The sequence below is a fragment of the Tetrao urogallus genome (genome assembly GCF_951394365.1).
Source record: "Tetrao urogallus genome assembly, chromosome: 3".
NCBI lineage: Eukaryota > Metazoa > Chordata > Aves > Galliformes > Phasianidae > Tetrao > Tetrao urogallus.
In genome coordinates this window covers 41,566,063-41,584,626 of record NC_136815.1, presented here as the reverse complement: position 1 = coordinate 41,584,626, position 18,564 = coordinate 41,566,063, and the positions used below count along the sequence as shown (strand labels likewise).

The 18,564-nt window shown below is 37.3% G+C and overlaps 1 protein-coding gene across 1 annotated transcript in view; it reads right to left on the bottom strand.

Moving 5' to 3' along the window:
- Positions 1 to 18,564, bottom strand: part of CCDC178 (coiled-coil domain containing 178) — a gene marked incomplete at both ends in the record, with an annotated part of 172,174 nt that overhangs the window by 137,699 nt on the left and 15,911 nt on the right. Inside the window, 6 exons of the mRNA XM_079533872.1 lie at positions 1,570 to 1,790; positions 10,012 to 10,212; positions 11,520 to 11,614; positions 13,344 to 13,378; positions 15,281 to 15,402; positions 17,478 to 17,556. Coding sequence (XP_079389998.1) covers positions 1,570 to 1,790; positions 10,012 to 10,212; positions 11,520 to 11,614; positions 13,344 to 13,378; positions 15,281 to 15,402; positions 17,478 to 17,556 — 753 coding nt within the window. The remainder of the gene's footprint in view (positions 1 to 1,569; positions 1,791 to 10,011; positions 10,213 to 11,519; positions 11,615 to 13,343; positions 13,379 to 15,280; positions 15,403 to 17,477; positions 17,557 to 18,564) is intronic.

Here is an 18,564-nt window from a genome sequence, read left to right as displayed (position 1 = left end):
AGACAATAAATAAAATCTTCACTGGTATCAACAGTATTGGATCTGCTCAGTTCCTGTCCACTTAGTGCTATACACATGCTTTTTACCTCAGCTTTTGAAAATATTACAGATGTTAAAAAAAATGTGATACAAAATCTGTAAATACTAGTTTGCTGGGTTTTAAAAACTAGAGATTCAAAATTCAGTAACTGTTTCAATTGCAAAGAAAACTCAATATGAGCTGCTTTCCAAAGGCCATGGGGGAAAAAAGGAAAAAAAAAAAACACAGAAAAAAACAAAGGAGTAAGGAGCAGCGTGTAAATTAGAGCACAATTTGTTAATTAGAAGCTTTGCTGAAATGAAATATATAAATGAATCACAAGAACACAAAATCTGACTTCTTAAGAAATGTGGTGTCTAAAAAGAAAGGACACTGAGAAAGTATTAATTTAATACAGTCTTCGGAAAACAGTCTGTTTCCTGATCTGTACTTTAGAGCATCTTAATTTTTTTGACTGCATACAATTTATTCTAAGAAATTAACAAGAAAAAAAGGATACAAAATGAAAACTGAAATAACCCAATTGATTTTTAATTAGCTGGTATCTTAAAAATGATCGAACTACCAGCTGTTTCATAGTCAGAACCATATGCAAGTTTTGGTGTGCGGAGAATTATTTCCAGAAACACACAAGAAAAGAATTTGCAAGCTGTCATTCACATACAGAATAATGATCGTGTCCCATTCATATTTAACTAAAAAAGGGAAACGAATTGGAAGGACGCTACTTTATAACAATTCTCATATTATCTATGTGATGTGATGCTTAATTAGCTCTTTTTTATTTTAGAAGTACTTTGACATGACTGTTGACACCTCAATATGCAAGGTTAAAAATAAAGCAAATGTTTAAATAAACTTTTATTCAGAATCACCGGGAAGTATAAGATCATTTTTAGATTGTAAATGCAGTACCTTGAAATGGATTCATCTCTAGATTTGAGATTAAAAGTAACTATAAAGCATACATAGAAAATAATCAGTATTAAAATCTGAACTTGCAGCTACGCAGTACCCCTCCTTTTCTGATACCCATTTAAAAATATCTACAACTCTGCTGCGCTTTGATTGTTCAGTCTGCAACTATCCGCATTAAAAATGCACCACCACTTGAAAATAATTCAATTTTACTTTCTTTGACAGCTTCTAATATTTCCACATTATCCACATTCTGGAACAAAGCTTGATGTCTGTGAGAAATCCGAAAAGAATCAAGAATCTATACAAACATCAGATATGTGCCATCTACATTTTCTGCAAAAAAGAAAAAAAAAAAAAGGAAAAAAAAAAAAAAAAAAAAGAAATCCAAACAGATGGAATGAGCTTACAAATTTAGAATTACATTCTACATGTGCTTATGAGACTTTTATTAAAGGCCCACAGCATTATATTCCCTGGATTCTGCCTGTACTCTGTACTGAGGCACGCAATTCACAGTCTTTGTCTACAAAATTTAAAATAGACTGGTGATGCTGCTGTAAAAGGGTATGTATCTTTGTGATTGTTTTTTTTGTATGATGCGTACTCACCTTTTCATAAGCCAGTAACACATCCTTCACAGCTTCACCCTCCAGATTCAACTTTTCTTCCAGCAGAGGGCTGTGTTTCTTCATGAAGTCTACATCCTCCTGAATCCTTCTGCTAACTGCTTCTATCTTAAGTATTTGGTTTTGTACCTGTCGCAGCTGACGGCTTTTGCAATCCAAATGCCATTGTAGCTCTAAGGTATCTCGAGCACATGTTTCGTATTCTGTTAGAGATAATTAGCATAACAGAATGTGTATTTGAGTGACACCATGAATGCTTAGTGAGATTAGGAAATGCACAGTTACAATACCGAGTATAAGACTTGCAAAATTTTGCTGTAAATTACTGTTAAGGCCAAAAGACGACATTGGTTACAAAAGACATCACCAAATAGTACATTAGGAGTGGAACTATTCTGAAACTCAATAATCTAACTACATCATTCCAGTAAATTCTCGGAGTGAGCGGTAGCTTTGTTTTTATGAAGGAAATTAAAACACTTAGCCTTAAGGCACATATTGAAAGGTTGTTACCACACAAAAAGAGCTGTACTAAACTTGCCAGTCACCAGCAATGGACGTATGCGGATGCAGAGGAAGAACAGGGCAAGTATATATCCCAGATCCCCTTAATATGACAGCTGTTTTCAGTTCAGGAACACTTTCTGAAACTAAATGGGGCTTCAAAAAATCTAGACTACAGATAAATATTCAAAGCCGTCAAGAAGAACATATTCATGTTGCCATACAGAAACGTGTCAGTCTTAATTCACTTCATTGCATTTACTTCTCCTACACTGGTATAAATTTCCTGAGGGCCCTTACAAGAAAATATGTAACTAGATCATTGGTTGCTGAATGACAGCACATATTTCATCTTGCTCAGAAAGAAAGCCTTATTACAGACTGTGTCCTAACGGTAACGCAGCAGCTGATATTTAACAGTGAAAAAGATTACCAATTAAGAGAAAAAAAAAATCTAAACAGGAGTAAACTCTTGTTATAAATCTGAGAGAGAGAAGTACATTTTACTGAGAAGAAAAGGCTTTCCAGCTCAGAGAAGTAGCTATAGAATATCTGGCGCGATTCCTTAACAGTTGATACATTTTGCTGCGTTAACAAGACATAAATCACAAATTTACAAATGTATTATTTCATTGCCACTAAAAGTTGAAGAGACATTATACGAGTAAGTGGCTTTTCTGTATCGTACTAAGTGATGCCTAACAGTAAAATGGAAAAAAAAAAAAGTGTTTTACACTGAATTTTTATTATATTTCAGAAGAGGTCAGTTCTGAAGATGGGCTGTGTCACTGCAATTACCTCAACGGCCTACAGGACGTAAAGGCAGCAGGAGTCAGCAATAACGGAAATCAAGGGAAGTCTGAAGAAATAACAGAATTCCGTGCCTACTCAGAAGGGGTCATGCAAACTCTTAATTAAGAATCTCCTGGGTTTGTATTATTTAGATTAGGGATAATTGTAACATCCCTGGGGGTCTTTTCCCCTTATCCTCAATTCTGTTTTAGCATAATTTTTTGTTTTACAGATAATACTGTAAGTTATTATAAACCTGAAAATGACAAATTTACCCCAAGGACACAACATCACACTACCACAGCCTACTGATATCAAGGGAGGAGAGTTGGTTAATATCTAAAACCCAACTTCCGCTTTTTTATTGCTTTTTTTTTTATTATTTTAATAAATATTCTATCACTGTATCACTGCATACTATTCCAACCTTTTGAATGCAAAACAGTAAAGCAAAAGTATTGGGTCCCCCCAAAACGTTTTTATTCTTTATTTTTTGCATCTTGCATTACTGCTGTTGACTTGGAATGTAATAGCTCTGCAGCTCATATTACTGTGCTGCAGAACAAAGCCGTATTATTAACCTTTTTACAGCTTTTTTGCTTTGGAAAAATTGACCTTTCAGTTGCCACAGGATTTTCTCCTGAAAGCAGTCTCTAACCTCCCAGTGAATTAATTTTAATTTTGATCCTTTATTCAACCTCTCCCTTTGTTTTCAGAACATCATAAACTGCCCTTCAGAGACTCCTGTTTTAAAAACAAATAATCAAACAAACAAAAATCTGTAACAATCTCTGCAAATTAGTCATGTATTAACAGCAATTTCTTGTTTCCAATTCAAATTAGGCACTGTCTAAGATAAATATATAAATTCATATGCCAATAAATATAAAACAAAAATTATTCTCATATATTCTCAGAAATGTGCCCATCTTCACATTTTGCCTATGGAAAAAAAAAAAAAAAAAAGAAAAAAAAAAGTATTTCAAACTGAAAACATATCCTACACATCCTGGACCATGAGAAACTTGTCAGACTCTCAGGATGATGAGCATCAGGAATATGTACCTCAGTATTGACTGTGATTTCACATCCCGGAACTCACTATTACAAATTATATCACTTCTTTTCATCTTAATGTTTGTCTCTCTTTTGGCATCCACTATAATTCTAAAAAACTACAGTAAAATTATAGACAAACCACTACTATGCTTTGCAAATCAGTGTCTGGGAATATTAACTGACTTCCCACCATCTCTAATTTTAGTTCAACCACACAGTAACAAACAGATGTAATGGGATATCATGATGGTCCTGAGCCTGTATTTTTCCTCTTCTACAACATACCAACATACCAACATACCAAAACAAGACAGGAATAAACAGGAAGAGTTGGAGATCTGCGTGCGGTCACATGGCTATGATCTCATTGCGATCACAGAGATGTGGTGGGACAGCTCGCATGACTGGAATGTTGTCATGGAGGGCTATGTGCTCTTTAGGAAAGATCGGCCGGCGAGGCGGGGTGGTGGAGTTGCTCTTTATGTAAGAGAGCAGCTTGAATGTATTGAACTCCACCTGGGGGAGAGATGTGTAGCAGTGGAGAGCTTGTGGGTAAGAATCAAGGGGCGGGCTGGTATGGCTGACACCGTTGTGGGTGTGTGCTACAGGCCCCCTGATCAGGAGGAGGAGGTTGATGAGGCCTTCCACAAACAGCTGGAAGCAGCGTCACGATCCCAGGCGCTGGTGCTTATGGGGGACTTCAATTATCCAGATATTTGCTGGAAAAGCAATGTGGCCAGGCATGCGCGGTCCAGACGGTTCCTGCAATGCGTTGAAGACAACTTCCTGATGCAGGTGGTTGAGGAACTGACGAGGAGAGGGGTACTGCTGGACCTTATTCTCACTAATAGAGAAGGGCTTGTGAGGGAAGTAAAGGTAGGGGGTAGCTTGGGTTGCAGTGACCATGAGATGGTGGAGTTCAAGATCCTGAGTGGAAGAAGTAAAGCAAAAAGTAGGATTGCTATCCTGGACTTTAGGAGAGCCGACTTCGATCTCTTCCGGGACCTACTTGGAGCTGTCTCATGGGCTAGGGTGTTGGAAGACAAGGGGGCCTGTGAGAGCTGGTGGGCATTTAAGCAGCTCTTCTTCCAAGCTCAGGATCGGTGTGTCCCTGTGAGGAAGAAATCGGGAAAGGGTGGCAGGAGACCTGTGTGGATGAGCAAGGAGCTCGTGCACAAACTCAAAGGAAAGAAGAAAGCCCATGAAATGTGGAAAAAGGGTCTGACTACTTGGGAAGAATACAGGAATGTTGTCAGGGTCTGCAGGGATGCGACAAGGAAGGCTAAAGCCCGCCTGGAATTAAATCTGGCAAAGGGGATAAAGGATAATAAGAAAGGTTTTTTCAAGTACATTAACAGTAAAAGGAAGACTAGGGAGAATGTGGCTCCCCTGCTAAGTGACGGGGGTGTGCTGGTAACGGGGGATGCTGTGAAGGCGGAGATACTGAATGCCTTCTTTGCTTCTGTTTTCAATGAAAAAGCTCCCACTCGGGAATCTGAGACCCTGGAGGTGAGTGAGAGGGATCTGGGGAATGGAAGACCTCCCTTCTGTCAGGGAAGAGGTGGTCCAGGAGCGCCTAGGCAACACCAATGTTCACAAATCCATGGGACCTGATGGGATTCATCCACGGGTGCTGAGGGAGCTGGCAGAGGTGGTTGCTGAACCGCTTTCTGTCATCTTTGAGAAGTCTTGGAGGACGGGGGAAGTGCCTGAAGACTGGAAGATAGCCAATGTCACTCCGGTCTTCAAAAGAGGCAAGAAGGAAGACCCAGGCAATTATAGGCCAGTCAGCCTCACCTCTGTCCCTGGAAAGGTGATGGAACAGCTTGTACTGGATGTCATCTCCAGACAACTGGAAGAAGAGGAGGTTATCAGGAGTAGTCAGCACGGGTTCACAAGGGGGAGGTCGTGCTTGACCAACCTGGTAGCCTTCTATGATGTTGTCTCTGGCTGGGTGGATGGGGGGAGAGCAGTGGATGTAGTCTACCTTGATTTCAGCAAGGCATTTGATACTGTCCCCCACGACATCCTTATAACAAAGCTGAGGAAGTGTGGGATAGATGAGTGGACAGTGAGGTGGGTTGAGAACTGGCTGACTGGCAGAGCACAGAGGGTCGTTGTTGGTGGTGCAGAGTCCGGTTGGAGGCCTGTAACTAGCGGTGTTCCTCAGGGGTCTGTGCTGGGTCCGGTCTTGTTCAACATCTTCATCAATGACCTTGATGAGGGGATAGTGGCCACCCTCAGCAAGTTTGCTGATGATACGAAGTTGGGAGGATTGGCTGACACGCCTGAAGGCTGTGCTGCCATTCAGCAAGACCTGGATAGGCTGGAGAGCTGGGCAGAAAAAAACCGGATGAGGTTTAACAAAAGCAAGTGTAGAGTCTTGCATCTGGGGAAGAATAATTGCATGCACCGGTACAGGTTGGGGGATGACCTGCTGGAGGGGAGCTCTGCGGAAAGGGACCTGGGTGTCCTGGTGGACAACAGGTTGGCCATGAGCCAGCAGTGTGCCCTTGTAGCCAAAAAGGCCAATGGCTTACTGGGGTGCATTAAAAAGAGCGTGTCCAGCAGGTCGAGGGAGGTGATCCTCCCCCTCTATTCTGCCCTGGTGAGGCCTCACCTGGAGTACTGCGTCCAGTTCTGGGCTCCCCAGTACAAAAAAGACAGGGATCTCTTGGAAAGAGTCCAGCGGAGGGCCACGAAGATGGTGAAGGGCCTGGAGCATCTCTCCTATGAGGAAAGGCTGAGTGAACTGGGTCTGTTCAGCCTTGGGAAGAGAAGACTGAGAGGGGACCTGATCCAGGTCTATAAATATCTAAGGTGTGGGGGGCAGAATGGCGAGGCCAGACTGTTTTCAGTGGTGAGTGGAGACAGGACAAGGGGAAACGGCTGGAAACTGCAGCATAGGAAGTTCCGCACAAACATGCGCAAGAACTTCTTTACAGTGAGGTGACGGAGCACTGGAACAGGCTGCCCAGGGAGGTGGTGGAGTCTCCTTCTCTGGAGATGTTCAAGACCTGCCTGGATGCCTACCTGTGCGACCTGGTGTAGGGAACCTGCTTTGGCAGGGGGGTTGGACTCGATGATCTCTGGAGGTCCCTTCCAACCCCTACAATTCTGTGATTCTGTGATTTGTTTTTTTTTTTATGAAATAAAACAATAAATTTCAAACAAGAGTGGGAAAAAAAAAAAAAAAAGACTGTAAAAAGTGGTCAAAAACATAACTGAGAAGATCCAACTGACGTTCTCTGAGGCCTTTTTCTTGGAATAGCTATAAATACTGCTCTGCTGCTCTCAGTCTAAGAAAAATATTGCAGACCGCAAGGAGATGACATTCCAGAGCTGTGATGGCTACCAATCATATGAAAACTGCTTAAGGGAAGACACAATGACCACTGCATCTCTGACATCAAGAATCTAGATTTCTTTAGAACTTAACTGTTTTCCTTATGAAAAAATGGATAATTAGCCAGCCCTCAAATCAGCATTAATATAGAAAGAGTCTTGCTTCCTGGCTTTTAGGGTCCTGATTACTTTTTGCTGCTGTGATATATTTTGTTAGACATCTGGATATAAAAATAATAAACTATCCCCACAGAAGCTACAGGATAACGTGGAACACTTCTGTGGAAAGGAATTGAAGATTTATAGATGTTGACTGAGAGACTTCAGAGAGCCATGGTGTATCTTCATATAATGTGATGTGTTGCAGACGTAAAGGAACTGAGAAAAAGGCCTTAAAATCAGAAACAAAGATACTTACAAGACCAGCTTGGCAGCCACCAAGACACCCATTACTCACTGACAATAAACATCCATGGTATCTTGAAATATCATGATGCCACATTGTACAAAAAGCCTAAAAGTTTGATGTTGTGCTTGCTTACTCCCTGGCTATAGGAATAAAATTTGGGGAAAAAGCAAGTTGAAAAAACAGGTTCACTAACCATGATGACATTTATACCCTTGCTCTCATGCAAAAGTCAAGAGTTTCATGGCTATAGTACTATGACACTACTCAGGAATACTACATAGATTAAAACAACCCATGTGTCTGTCAATGATTGCCATTCTCTGTTGACACTGAAGGGCTTGAATCATACAAGCAAAAAAAGCCTTCCCTGATTTCAAGCATCACAATTAACATATCTTCAGATTTCAGTGCAGAAAAGTGAATTCTGAAAGGAAAAATAACCTGCCACTATGGAATCTGTTCTTCCATACAGCCAGTCATCTTTCCTTTACATCTGTTGGTTGCTTTATTATCAGTGTATCTGTTATTAAAAGATTCTTCTAAATGAAGTAGAAAATTATTTGTTCTGGATTCTGCATTAAATTGACTCTTGTCATCTTCAAAACTTCATTCTCCTCACTTAGAAAATCCCTTCACTTTGACAAAATTAAGCATGTTTAACATGTCCTCTAGTTTTCATTTTGTTTAAATCATCGAATGACACAAACCAGAACTGGTGCTTGTGGCCACACAGGTTTGAAACTCTACGTGACAAGGCAAAAGCGCAACTATTTTTTGCAGAATTTGTTCTATGGATTGAAAGACAATTTACTTTCTCCTGCTTCTCTGGAGTACCATGTAGATAAGTTTCTTCCTAGTCTTTCAAAGCTCTCCTCAATAATCAGTCTCATTAGAATTCATTAAAATTTGTAATCAAGGCTCTGGTAGCCGGCACTGTTAATTATATGCTATTTGTTGTCATGTTTTGTTTCTTTAAACACCAAGATGAAAGGCATTTGTTTCTCTTAACATCTTCTACAGTGACGAATATCTTGTTTGACAAAGCACACAGGAAAAAAAACATGCTTTGGGTGTATCTTAGGTGATTCCTAACTACGGAATAGTTCAGAAAATGCCAGTTTATTTCTAAAAGGTTTAAATTGTTCTGGAACTGCAATTCCAGTAGGACTTTCAAAATTCTTAAAATTACTTTTATTTTTTCTACAAACCCTTATGTGATTCAATAAAAAAAGCTGGGTGAGATTCTTAAGAATAATTTGATATGCATTCATCTCCTACACAGTAATGCTACTAAAGAAAAAAAAAAAATTGTTCTATGCGATCAGGATATGTACTTAAAATGAGTAATGAATACGACCAAAGAACAGAAATCACAGTATGTAGAAAAAAAAACAGAAGAGGTAGAAAGAAAAGTGAATAAGTTTCAAGGGCGAAGAATGGCATGGTAACCTTAAAAAGAGTAGATGATCCCAGCTAAAAATAGGTGATTTTAAGACTGGTGTCAGCATTTTACAGTATTAAGAACACAAACATAAAAAAGCTATAATATTAAGTGAGAATTTGGCAATCCACCCTGATCACTAATCTAGGATTGTCAACAAATATGAGTGACATTTGACATATTACACGCTAACAGACAAGGCTAATACATGCATGCTTATAATTTTCCTCTAGTTACATGTTTTCCCACAGGCATTAGATTTTCAGTCTAGGTTCAGATGATACCTACTTCCCATTATGATCTGTGAGTCAGAAGACAAATAGCAAACAGCTGCAAAGTATGTGCTTTTTTTTTTTTTCTTTGCTTTTTTAATTCTATTGTGTAGATGCCAGCTAATCACAGAAGGTAACACTAAACGTCCTTAGAATCCGGGATCTTGAGAAATTCTATCAATAGTTACATCCAACTATTCATGCAAATACTTTAATCAAGTTTATCACATTTTATTTAAATTGATGGTTTATTCTACATTTTAGCACAACTGCATTATTTTATAGTTCTGTTCAAACTTCTCATTCCCTGCCCTAACAAAAGTATCTCTCATCATCTTAAGTGCATTGCCTACTCTTGAGTTATTCTTCAAACAATACTAAACTACTACACAGTTTAGAACTATGTAATATAGTGTGTTCTGTGTTGTTTTTGTTTTTGGTTTTTTTTTTTCCCTATGGATATATATTTAAGCATGCCAAATTCAAAAGAGTAAGTACTGCAGTTCTGTTACAGTAAACACAACTATTCTCACAGTGTAATTATTTTCCTTGGTAATGAACTGACTGCAAATAACAAATACTCTTAACTTCAGTAGTGATACCTTTTTGCACAGCAGCAGGGAAGTGCTGAAGCCTCCAAAGTGACATACTATCAATTTCCATGCCAAGCTTTTTCCTTCGCTGTCTCTCCCGCTCCAAAGCTTTTTCTGCCTCCATGCGATCAGCCTCCAATCGCTTAATTAGCTTGGTAACTTCCAGTAGCAAAACTGCTATTTCCTGCTTCAAGGTTAACGTCTTGCTGTCTTTAAAAATACATTAAATATTATTTTTTTTATGAAAGCTTAATCACAGGCTCTTTATTCCAGCTTCATTCTGAACACAAAGTTGTCCTGTCTGTGTGTATCACAGTAAGCACAATTAGTTACATTGCTTTTTAATAATACATTATCATTATTTCTTATGATAGCTTAAACTTACACTCTGCAGTCATCCTCAACATAAAGACAGCCTTTTCACATGTATCAAGGCAAGCAAAAATTGGCTGCAAACAAATCTTGCATGTTTCCTCCAGTTTATTTCCAAAAACAGAGATGGTACACAATTTTCATTTTTGTCTTGTTGTTTGGATAAGTAGTTACCCCAAGTTCTTCATTATATCTTTGTTGTTGTTGTTTTTAAGAACACTTATTTTATGTTCCCCAGGAAGTATCAATGACTTCATTAAAGTTCTCAGAATTCTAAGAATATTCAGTGAAGTATCTCAACAATACACAAAACTGGTTTTCATCACGATACAAATAGGCCATCAACATTTTATTCTGTAAAAATCTGGCTATCAAAAATGCCCTAGCTTACTGTTTTTGGTAAAATATTTTTGAGGTCATCATCCTTAACCTGATCTACAAAAAAAAAAAAAAAAAAAAAAAAAAAAAAGAGAGAATTGCATAAACTGCAGAATTCAAAGCATTTCCATTTAAATTCTACAGTCAATGATCAGTAACTCCTCAAATTATTTTCATTAAAAGTTGTAAGCATTGAAAATAAGGATAGCTACTTAAAATCTGGATTTTAGCTTTGCTGCCAACAAAAAGTGTATTATACAATTCACTGTAGACAGGATCAACTTGAGTTAGCAGTACTGAAAAGACTGCACTGTGAATTGCACACAGACTCTTGAATACCGAAAACAATTCAAAAACATTTAATTTGAACAAAGATGCCAACTGTAAGAAATATAACTTCATGTCAGGAGTGTATTTGTGAAAACCCTGCAACAGTGATGCAGCTACATGTGTTACTGAAATTAAACAAAACACAAAATAATTTGTTCTGCTGGCTTAAAGTACAGTATAAATCTACATAGAAAAATGTAAATTACCATCTTGCAAACAGGATGATTTCATGGTACTTAATATAACATTTAAAATCCATGTGTCTTTCAGCTTGACAAATGATACACCGATAGATTTCAAAGGATGCACACATCATTTACATAAGATCTATCAAGCAGCCAGCAAACATTATTAAATGCAAAGCATATATTAAATGAGGGCAAGTAACTATTTCCACTCAGACTGAGTACTGTACTGAGTACTATAAAGCATTTTACCTTCACGAGATACATTAGCATCTTGAAAATCCAAACTAGTTGATAATGATAACCAGGTATCTTCATTAGATTCAGCACTGACTTGTTCTGTTATCCTGTGGATAAAACCCACTGTCACTAAAAAATTTTAGACTGAATTTAAAGTGGCACTGTTACATAAATATTTCTTTTACTAAGTCAGAAGTGCCTTTCTTCAGTCTTGTATCTTAAATGCTGGATTATATAGAATTACTGTTAAAAAAAAGAATGCAAGTCATTCAAAAGAATTTTTAATTGTGTAACTCCCGTATAAATGATTTTCCTCATATTTATTTACAGAAATACAAAAAATAGACTCCTTAACATCTTGTACCTACACAGACCAACTCTGTTGTTACACCCAAGGATTTGCCAAAGAAACCGATGAGGATAAGTTGTTATTCTGCCCAAGTTCTGAAGTGAAAGGATCTATATACTCTATACTTTGCAGACTCTTCTCAGCAGCAGAAGCATCGAATGTCACCCTCAGACAGAAATGCATTGCCAGTGCAAATCAGTAATTTCAGTTTTATCACTGATGTAATAATTTCAGGGTCAACAATGAAGAAAAGCAATTGAAGATTTTTTAGAAACACAATGGCTTCATCAGTTTCCAGCAGAGAACCTTTTGAAATCTTGGGAAATTCAAAAGCAGAAAAAAGGAGGTTTTTGTTAAAATAAGATTGGGATAAATCTAATCTGCAAGCGAGAGAGGGAAATAAACAATCCAAATAATTAAAGAACAGAAACAAACCAGAAGTCTCAGAAGACCTCAAGAGGCTCATTAGTCTACTGGAGTTGAGAATAAGGTGATGAAGGATAACCACCCCCCATATTTGCCCACGTGTGCAGGTTAAAGAGTATATACAGGTCTGTCACAAGCAGTGAAGACAAAATGAAATCTATAATCAAACAGGTATACCACACATAATGTGAAAGTCCAGAGTTTAAAGCAATCCACAAAAATGTACTGATTCTGTGAAGCAAAAAAAAAAAAAAAAAAAAAAAAAAGAAAGAAAAAAAAAAGAAAAAAAAAAGAATTGATGCCTGTGATTGTTACATCTAAGTTACTGGGAAGATTCCAGCAATGGAAAATAATAAGAAATTTGATAAGAAAAATGGGACTTGGTAATGGAAGAGATTTCAAATTAGATATAGAAGCAGAAGTTCAGTGAAGAGGAGTTGGATAAATAAGAAACACAGAATGACTCAATAGGCATATGTGACACAAAAATACACACAGAAATAAATGCTATGTTGAGCAAAACAGCCAAGACAAGCTGAATGCATGAGATACATTCTCCTCTTCAAACTCTTCTTTTTAATCACTGTAATGAGACCGACATCATAAAGTGGCCCACATCACAAATAATTCAATTTAAAATTACACAGTCAGCTTTGTTTTGGGTATCTTATAACTCAAAACAATGAGAACTTGAAATGGGAATACTGAGCCATATTTAAATATCTCAGATGAGGCGCAATTTCAGAAGTATCAATAACTGAACTGCACTTCACAGCAAAAGTTACCATTTAGGTGGGTCCTAAGATCCCCTTGAATCTTTGCATATTAAACACAGAATAGGGAAGACATAATAGTGCATGAACACTTTTGGTCTCCTGACATAAATAGTTCCTGCAGGCACTGTGAATGCTTATTTTAGCTGTGTTCTGCACAATAGTAGAACTTGGTAAACATTAAAGTTCACAGAGAAGGCATTACAGTCACGCTAATTTTTCTTCAAAAGTTTACCTGACATAAAAACAAACAAGCAGTTTGTATGATTTTGTATGCATAATTCTTACCACAGCTTTTTCTCCTCCTTAAACACACGGTCATACTGCAAAATAAAAGACAAGTTTCATTACACATCTCAGACGACACATAATTGTTACCTAATAAAAAGACTACTGAACTTTGTATTGTAAAAGGATATAATCAGAGTGCATACAGATCTATGTTTCTTGATATCTTTAAATAATTACGAAGCTTTTGAATTCTGAAAACCTGTGTAAGGATCTCCAAATGGTTGGTAATGAAACCCATTCTTTGTACACACACGTTAAATATTACTGTTTTGTAAAGCTTTTTAAAATCCTTTTACATTGTTAATTATATTGCCACTCTTAATCTCTGTAATTAAATCTCAAAACTATTGGACAGTTTCTGCCTGAACATTCTATGCTTTTCCTTCATTAGACTTCTGTCCAGAACAGTAAATTAAAAGCTGCCAGGCAAATTTTTTGGGCCCAGAAACTTTATCAACTGCATCATAAGATTGTAACAAAAGCTTATTGCTACAATTACCACATACCCAAATCACTCCCAATTTCCAAACAGTTCAGGAATTGGAAAGAATGATAAAGCAGTTCCCAAAGCCCTGCACGTACTGTCTCTCTTGTTTTTCAGGGTAAGAATATAACAATATACATAGGAGGTTTTCCATGTCAACTGGACACATTACTGATTATATTTAATCAAATATCAGAGCCCAGGGGCTTTGCAGTCAGTGAGAAGATATAACCCTGGTAAGGTCATCTGGCCTCCCCTTCTTCGTCAGGCTCTCCTCCCTGCTGCTCAACCACACTGCGCATCTCACCTCAGCATTATGGACAGGCCTACCCACCTTCCAGACACTCATTATATTTGATTAATTGGTTTCAATTCTAATTATATTGTATTATAATGTGTGTATGTATATGTATATGTATATGTGTAGTATAAAGTGTGTTATCCTGCATTCTGATATCATATTTAGTAATTAGTTTGTTTCTCCTCAGATCGTTGCCGCTGTTTTTAATTATTTTGGGGTCCCCTGTTTCCCTTTTCTGGAGGCGTGGATTTTGTGAAATCCCTCCACCCCGCTGGTCACAGAATTGGGCTGAACCAGCCCACAAACCATTGACATACACAAAATTAGAAGTGGAAAATACACAAGAGACAGCATATACATTAAAATGAATGAACATCTGGACAGATCAGTGTTTCCTCATTTAATTCATGTACAGTAATTACAAAATTATCACACAAATAACTTCACTATTCTCACTTTATTTTAACTCAAAGTGAATGAGGCAATACCAAATTCCCTATCTACGTCTATACTGTATATCAAGATATTCTTATAACTTATCCAATTTGGATTCCTCCAGTACCTATTCTGTAGTTGCAGAAATGTCACTGCAAAGCATTTAATAAAGTAGAAGACTAAAGTGTGATAGTCTTTCTGATGTACCTCAGTGATTACAACACAGTCAATACTGGAGCTAAATTATTTAAATATAACTTGCTTGCAACAGTAGCAATCAGATCTTACTGCAGTGTAGACATACACAAAATTTATTAAAAATTTGGAAAACACTCCAACACTCCACTGTGAATTATTTAAATAAAACTGATCATATTCTCAAGGAAGTTAATAGGAAGATTTTACTGTACTTCAAAAGACAATGTATTGCACTCTTTCTTCATCTAGCTACCCATTTTCAGCTTCCCTTTACTCTTGTTTCTATTCACAAAATCTACTTAGGCTATGAAAACATCATACATTGCTAGAAAAAGGACCGTTACATTTTCAAATTCATGGATCTCAATAAGAGAGAAGATTTAATCAAGGAATTGGTAAGTACTCTCTAGGAAAAAAACAGTGCTTGCTGTAAAGGAGAGAAAATCACCATAGTAATCTTATTTTAAAATACACTTGATATAAAAAGAGCTCAGCCATTTTCAACCATAACTGTACCTGTTGAAAGTATTTCCCTATCTTTACTTCCAACTCTTGAATGTGATGAATGGCTTTATTAATACATGGTAATGGAGTATTTACAAAAGCACAGCTCCGTTGCCTTGGGGTGGTCCACTCATCTGCAGAAACAATGAGAATACAGAATGTTGCCAAGCTTTACCTGAAGGCTGATACCAGACAGTTTGACACTTGAATTTGTCCCTTAATTTGAAACCTGACAAACCTTAGTCTTGGCTAAGAGAATGCAACCGCTGCATCTATTGCCATGCACACATTACACAGAAAAGGTCATTCCTTTTCAATATGAGAAGAGAGGGACAAATGAGTGCATGAAAAAATATGATGGAATAACATCAGAGAGACAAAACGTGATAAAAGGGGTAAGGTCAGAATATCAGTTTTCTATAATTAATTTTATAAAATTAATCCCAAATTAATTGAGTTTGATGACTTTAGGCTAGTCCTCAGTGAAGATTTTGTCCAAAGAGTAAGAATAATATCAAAACCCCAAAAAGCAAGGCTGGTAGCTACTGAAGAGAAGCCTAGAGCCAAACAGAAGAGGTCTTACAGCTCGAAGAGGCAAGCTTAGCCAACTCCTGCGCATATGATACTTAGTGCCAATCAGCATTGGCTTCAATCATATGAAGGAATGAAGTTCCAGAAGGCCAGTTCTGGAGATGGGACATTCAAGCTACATGGCACATAACTGTTCCATAAGAACATTCAGGTTTTACGGCTACATTTTCTTTCAAGTGTGTTTGCCTTATAATGACATAGATAAATTACACTCTGTCACACTACTGAATGTTATCTATTCAACTGATACATAGAAGGGGAGTCTGACAGCAGGGATCACTAATGAAAGTCATCACGAATCACCACAAGACAATGAAATCTAGCAGAGGAGCAATTAAAAAGTGTGATCAGTTGTCCTACAAACATGGAACATTAACCTAATTATGTTCAGGGCAACACAGTGCTTTAATGTGTGTTGGATATTTACAAAAAATAACAATAATATTTATAGAGATTACTCAGGAAAATAGATATATTAGCAGTCAACCTTCATACAGTTTGTAGGTGGCTGTGTTGTTTATTTATTTATTTTTTTTAAGAATAATCTCTCAGTGTCTTAATTAAAATAGTTAGACTAGAAGATCAGAAGGCTATGGGTTACGTACACTTACTTCATGGTAAACAGCTTTATTGGAAAAGACAGTTTGCAAAATTTTGCTGGAAAAATAGAACCCACTAAAATGGGCTCACAGGATCTGTCAGAGGGGAGTTCTTTACTATGAGAGTGGTGAGATGCTGGAACATCCACAGAGAGGCTGTGGATGCCCTGTCCCTGGAGGTGTTCAAGGCCAGATTGGATGGAGCCCTGGGCAGCCTGGTCTAGTATTAAATGGGGAGGCTGGCGGCCCTGCCTGTGGCAGGGGGGTTGGAGATTCATGATCCTTGGCCATTCTGTGATTCTGTGATCTTCCTCAGCCTCTTTCCAGAGCAACCTTCTCAGGATGCCCATGCTGCACCATCTGGACTAAGTGTATACAGACTTTGGATCTTTCTGTGCTTACAGAAGTTCACATTTCCAGACTAATATTACTTCAATTTCACTTAAGCTGTTTCTGCTGCTACTTTTTATCAGTTTACCAAATGAATATTAATTTTGTTGTAAAAATTATTTAATGTTCTTGCCTCAATATACCTAAGAATACTTCCATTAAAAAAAAAATCAGAAACACCTGAACGGCATTAAGAAAATAAGATTAATCTCTTACTTCCTTGATTTTCATTGGCAAAAGCAAACAATGTCACAAGCCTTCTAAGACATTTGTAAAAGCAAGTTATATATAGAACTCAGTGAGAAAATGGAATAATTCACTAGATTTTTCTTAAAATGTAAAAAAAAGTATAAATGCCATGTGAAATACAGCTAATTTTGTTTTCTCTAGATAGAAAAACTGAACTGTGATTAGATGATTGAGTGACACCACTAAGTAAATGACTGACATTCAAAGTATACAAATGCATAATTGCTATGAAGAATTTTGAGAAGCATAACAGATAAAAACCACAAAAGAGAACTAGCACTGCACACTATTAAAATAAAAATTGAAAATAATAATGTCTTAAATTTAAGCCTTTCATTAAGCTATTTGAAAACCATATAGTAGAAGATATATTGACATACCTTGAGGTGGTTCATCAGTGTCCTTAGAAGAGTAGGAAAACAACTGCGTTTCAAGCATTGTTGTGCAGTATTTTGCAGCCTAATGATTAGAAAAAACATTATATGTAGGTTACTCTGAAAATAATTCCTTCTATTTATATCCTACAGATACAAAGAGCACAATAACACTATTTGACAGAGCAAATTCTCAGCTAGAAAACACTGTTTTTCAATACAGTCATCATCATTAGCTCTGCATATTCACCAGAGGTGAACAAGAGCCTGAATGCCACGCTCATAAACATCTACACAAGTGGAGATGACTGACTATCAATGTCACCACTGCTGAAAGACACCACCCACTGCCTCACTGTGCTCAGATCCACTGGCTGGTCTCCATAAACGTTCAGCAAGCATTGATGAATGGCTGCCATTTTTTCTGCATGAAGGAATTTAATGACACACCTTTGCTTCCCACACACTTCCAGGTCAGCTGCCATTTTGTTAGATTGTTCCTCTGTTGCCATACGTCATACAGTGACAAAAAACAATGGAGAACTGGTGGGAAGGTTCAACCTCTACTGCCATACCTTCAACATCCACCTCTGACATTGCGTGCCAACATCATAAAATAGAAGGCATTACTTTTGGAGCATTAACCTCTTTCTTATTCTTGCGAGGTCAAAGAGATCTGACAGTGGTAGGAACAATCTCTGCTCAAGCAAAAAACTAATTCAATTCAATTATTAGAAATGAGCATCTGAAATTCCATTACCAGAAGAATCATTCAAATATGTTTTAAAGATGATTCCTACCAAAGCTCATGCTACTAAGCATGTTAGTTATTTGATCCATCCCTTTACTCATAATTAAAATATCATGTACAATAGCATAATATTTTTTTGCAAAGATTACTAAAGCTTAAACCTAGCATTTTTCATTCTGTTGTATATGTCTAAATGAAATACAGTAAATATTGGTTACCATAGTAACCACAGAAGGGAAGAAATTTAGTTTTGGCATAATTGCTGCATATGTTCATACAAATCACATCTCCCATTCTGAGCATTAGAAATGTTGACACTTCTGAACTCCATTTTTAAAAAAT